Source organism: Pteropus vampyrus, unplaced genomic scaffold (genome assembly GCF_000151845.1).
Source record: "Pteropus vampyrus isolate Shadow unplaced genomic scaffold, Pvam_2.0 Scaffold82, whole genome shotgun sequence".
NCBI classification, from domain to species: Eukaryota; Metazoa; Chordata; class Mammalia; order Chiroptera; family Pteropodidae; genus Pteropus; species Pteropus vampyrus.
The window spans coordinates 1,440,133-1,445,180 of record NW_011888863.1 but is presented as its reverse complement, the minus strand read 5'-3'; the positions used below and the strand labels follow the sequence as shown (position 1 = coordinate 1,445,180).

The window sequence follows — 5,048 nt, the reverse complement described above, 5'->3', positions numbered from 1 at the left end:
TTTAAGCAACAAAGAAAAACATTTCTGTGTTCTGTGTTCATACTTAACCAAACTAAAGCTTGAAATCATTTTCCATGTTGCCTATCTTTCTTTTCTCTCCCATTACTCTTTGCCATTCCAGTTACATCATATTGACCTTTGCTCCTGCCATTTGGGGTCTCTGTTCTTCACTATGTCCTGCTCTCTGCTGCTTTTTTCCTTCTCCAGTTTGTCCATTTAATAAGGTATTGGTTGTCCTTCAACACGTATGTCCTTTAGGAACCTTTTAAATCTCTCTTGAGCAACATTCCTTTGCAAACCCAATACAAACACACATTCAGCCGCTTAAATGCTACTTCTTTTTCCAGCTTCTCTATTGCCTGGGATTATCTCATATGGCCTTTAAATCATGTTCTAGTCACACACCTGTCTTTATTCTATGGGTTTTTTTTAATGTGGTTTTTTTAAAGTTTTTTTTTTTTTTTGCAACACTAATATTCTGTGCAAGGTCTTGGCTATAGTACATATTCGGTAATATTTTCTGAATAAATGAATGAATAAAAGAATGAATGGGTGAGTGATGCATCAAGTACATACTAAAGAGCAAAAAATGTGTTGCTCTTGTATGTAAATATATTCTGAGAAGAAATGTGAGGAAGGTCTTGAATAATGTCATATTATTATTTTTTTAAATGTTCAGAGAACCTGATTCAGAACTTTTCAAAGTGACATACACGTTAAGACTGCTGTCAGGATTAGCCAAAAGCTGGAACCCGGGTCTTAAATATCAGGGTAGCACGTTTGAGTAACTAGCAGTGTTACCATTGAGGTTTCAGGAGGTGGGGAGTAGTGATTGCAAAGACGGAGAGGTAGACATCTTAATAGTTTAGGAAAAGGAAAGCCTGAATGGGATAGGAGCAGTAGTTACTTAAGATGTTAGAGCCCCACCCTTTCCCGTGCTGACGTCTTGAACTGTCTTTCTCTTTGTGTGCATTCTAAGTGAACATTTGCAGATTGCCTTGATGACTCAGTCCCTCCACCAACTTTCCAGCCTCTCTTTGTTCCCTAAGACACACTTCTCCACATGTTACGGGATTTTGCAGAGCTTTGCGTGGCCATTGAATAGGATTTAGAATAAGAATGAAAAATTATTACCTGGTGGGCAGCACTTAATATATTTTTATTGGCATTATAGAAAGTAAGTACATGACACATAGATTGTCCTTTTATGTTGCTAAGAATTTTCTGTTGAATGTAAAAGACATTTTAGCGAGGGTTATGAAAAAATGTTTGCCATATGTACGTTGAATGTGAAATAATGAACTTAATCATTAATCATGTTTTGGTTTAGTGTTCTAACTGGAATTTGTGAAAAAATGAAAATTCTGCACATTACAGTTTTCCACATAGGTTCAAAGTACCATCTCACAGGCTCAGTGAGATTTGCCATGTTGCTTTAACCCCATCTTTGATTCCAATGAACAAAATCAAGTAAGTGTGACTTATAGCAGGCCTGCCAGTGTTGAAGGTGTGGGTCTGCTGCTGTGGTTTTGTAATGACCGACAATGGTATAATGAACAGCCCATGCAGACATATGTTCTCTTTTCCCTCCTTCTCTGGACACCTGCTCTTGAGGAAAGAATATAATTTCTGTCTCTCCTAAAACCTGTCATTTCCACTTTGAATTATTTTGCCTTGAAAAATGAAATTGAAAGATTTATCATCCAAATGAAAAGTTTGATTGCTAATGGCCCAGGTCTAGATATATGGATTACTTGTATTATCATATCTCTCGGATACATCTCAGAATGCTATGATTTTACATAAAAGTGTAAATTTCAGGATGAGAGGAGTGAAACATATTACATATTATGCAGGTTTGCAAAGTAATATGGCCTATGACTGTCATTTTAACCAAAATTGATTTTTTACTGTGTATAAAACTAAAACAACTAATTGAACGCAAATTTATTTTAACCAATGAGATTCGGTATGAAATTATAGTGGTCATGAATCACAATTTTGTAGAGCTGCTAAAATGTCAATATGCTGACATTCAAGTATTATTAATGGCAAAAATGTCTAATGTGTTAATGGAAATACAAATAAGAGAAATAGAACACATATTTTGCTCTTACCTTAAGTCATGTTGACACCATGTATAAATCAGATAGACTTTGGGAATGTTTTATCCAGCATTCATCATGAATCAACAGAGTCGAGAGTGGGAGGCCACACTCTTTAGGTGACTCTTTCTGATGTGGATTAAGCAGGTCACTTACAGTCATGGGGCTTCCTTCATTCTCCTCTTCATGTAAACCAGAAGGTTGTAGGTAGACTCATTTGTGGCTCCTGGTTATTTTCACTAGTTTTCTAGAGTCTGCTCACTGAGGTCTTTAAAGCTCTTTAAGAAGAACACAGCATGTGGACAATGTGACTTAGGAGAAATGGCATCAAACAGAGGCAAGAGAGCTGGGCTTGTGATTATGGGTGTCCTAGAGCCTTAGCGTCCCTACATGTAAATTAAGAAGCTCAGCTTAAAAGTTCATTGCTCTTCACACTTGATTTTTCAGCAGCAAAACTTTCTCCAAAAGAAATTTTTCCTGGAATCCCAATAGACAAAACCAATAACAGCGGAATTGTTCTGAAGTAAAGAAGTATAACCCAGAGCCCCACTTATTTGGTTCATCACAATATAAGGATCATTTTAAATGATCATTAAGGTTCTTAACAATTCAGAAATTCAGATGTTTTGTATTAATTTCAACAGAAGTTATATTAAGACTAAAGAGCCAGTTCATGGGAAAAGGGGACACCCTCTGGTTTAGGCAAATGCATAGTGGCAGACTTAATGGCATGCTCCTCTGGGTAGGGAAGGTCTGCTCCAAGTTCACCTCTACATATGACTGAACATGTGGAGCAGAGTCTAGACGGTGGTCCAGGGCATGGAATTTGGTGTGAGAGTTCTTGGCTAGAGTCTGGCCTCTACCCTTTACTAACTACAACCTTAAGCAAGTTATTTAATCTCCCTAAGACGTCAGTTTCCTCATCCATAAAGTGGGATTGATAATGGCACCTGTCGTCCAGAGTTATTGTGAAGATAAATGAGGCAGTACGTGTGTAAAGCTCTTGGCATAGTGGTGCTGGCATGCAGTACTTGCTCGAAGGACTAAAGCTCATTTAAACACAGATATTTGCTGAATGAGTGAATGAATGAATGAGTGAATGAATGAATGAATGTAGAACTGGCTTTCTGTTTCTGACATCTGGAATATCTTTGTTTTATTTAATTTAGTTTTAAGTATTCAAATTTAGGTTTGCTACAGCAACTTATCTGCTGATGCAAATCTAATTGTGATTATGATGCAATTCCATCATTTTTGAAGGAATAAGGAAATTTGGGATGCTAACCTAACACAAACAACTTTCATTTAGAAAACAAAGTCACCATTAAGATCCACCAGGCTTGTCAATTCAATATTTTTGTCCATAAACATAAAATTCTCTCAAGAGGGAAGATTTTAGAGCAGTGATTCTCAAACTGGCTCCTGTCAGAATCACCTGACATGGTTGCTGAAGCACAGATTGCTGGGACTCATCTGCAGAGTTTCTGATTTAGGAAATTCGAGGTAAAGCTTGAGAAATTGCATTTCTAACATCTTGCCAGCATCTTGCTGATGCTGCTGGTCTGAGGAATACACTTTAAGCATCACTTAGAATAAAGATGACAATAGTTAAACTCAAGTTCTGTTATTTGGAGACCAGAAACTAAATACAGAATAGTGATGAAAAGCATTTACTTAAATATATATGGGACCTACATTAACTATAAATTTGAGTTCAATAATTATAAAATTTGTGATTCATTCTGGGTATTTGGTTTTTCTCTCTAATCTTATTTTTAATGTGAACATGCTTTTAATATTCAAAACAGAAACGAATCTTTTGTATAACATCGTTTTTATTATTAAGTTTATAATCTACAGCACTGTTAGCTTTTATACTGAAACATGTTCTTGTTCTTTTTGTAGTATGGAAGAGAAGAGAGTGATTGGACAATCATCATATCTTGAATGGAAAATACAGGATACTATCTGTGTGCTATTGGGATAGACTGTTACATTTGAATTATGATAGATTCTTTGTCTACCTGTTTTTAGCTGTGCATAATGTAGTTTGTATTATCAACGTTACCAGGGTGATTGTTTCCTCATGCCAGAGAAAATAAATTGCAATCATCAAATGGTGTTTTGTAAATGTGGTAGTCGAAGCCTGTCTTCCCTTAGAAAGATAATAATGTAAGCCATATAGCATAGAATTTTCCTCAGTAATATTAGTGCCTCGTCTAGTACTACACTCAGATACAGAAATGTTTGTTTATTCTTTATCGTAGGTTATATTCTCCTCAACCAAATGAGTGTGTGTGTTTAAAAGCTGATCTGAGTAAAATTCATAGGTAACAATCTTGTGACACATTTTCATCCTCAGAAGGTTTTTTTAAATCAGGACTTTGAAAAACTGAATTTCCTCATGTCACATTTCTTTGCAGGTCCCTTAAGTCCCTCTTAAGGTAAATCTCTCCCTTCTTGATGTCACAATCAGTTCTAAGATCTCCTTGTGCATCAGTAAGATCCATGCACATTTCCAGCATTGCCCTTTCCACATTATATTGTGATTGGCTGCTTGTTAGGCTCCACTAAACACTGAGAGTCTTGTGCCTTAGAGATCTTTGCATTCCCAATGCCTGGCACATAATAGATACTCAGTAGATAGTGAATAAATGAATATTTACCTTCTATAGAAGTGAACCTTCTTTGTTTCTGTATTATGAAACCTCTTTATTAGAATTTGCAATTGATTCTGACATTATGTATGTTTACCTCATATTGTCTTTATTTTCCATGGTCTACTAAGACATTAGAGATACTCAGAGGCATAGTTTCTTGGAGGAATTATTTCATATGTAAAGACTGTCTTGGAACTGAAGTTATACCTCTAGAAAGAAGTGATATACCATCCAAATGAAAATGACAAATGTTATATGTTAACTGTTAAATACAAAATAAATC

The 5,048-nt window shown here is 35.8% G+C and overlaps 1 protein-coding gene across 2 annotated transcripts in view; it reads left to right on the top strand.

Moving 5' to 3' along the window:
• The window catches only part of BCAT1 (branched chain amino acid transaminase 1), a 75,251-nt gene extending 70,538 nt beyond the window's left edge, over window positions 1-4,713 (top strand). For both annotated transcript variants that reach the window (XM_023532412.1, XM_023532411.1), the window contains exon 11: window positions 4,011-4,713. In XM_023532412.1, coding sequence (XP_023388180.1) covers window positions 4,011-4,052 — 42 coding nt within the window. In that variant the 3' untranslated portion in view covers window positions 4,053-4,713. The remainder of the gene's footprint in view (window positions 1-4,010) is intronic.
• The last annotated feature ends 335 nt before the right edge of the window (window positions 4,714-5,048 follow it).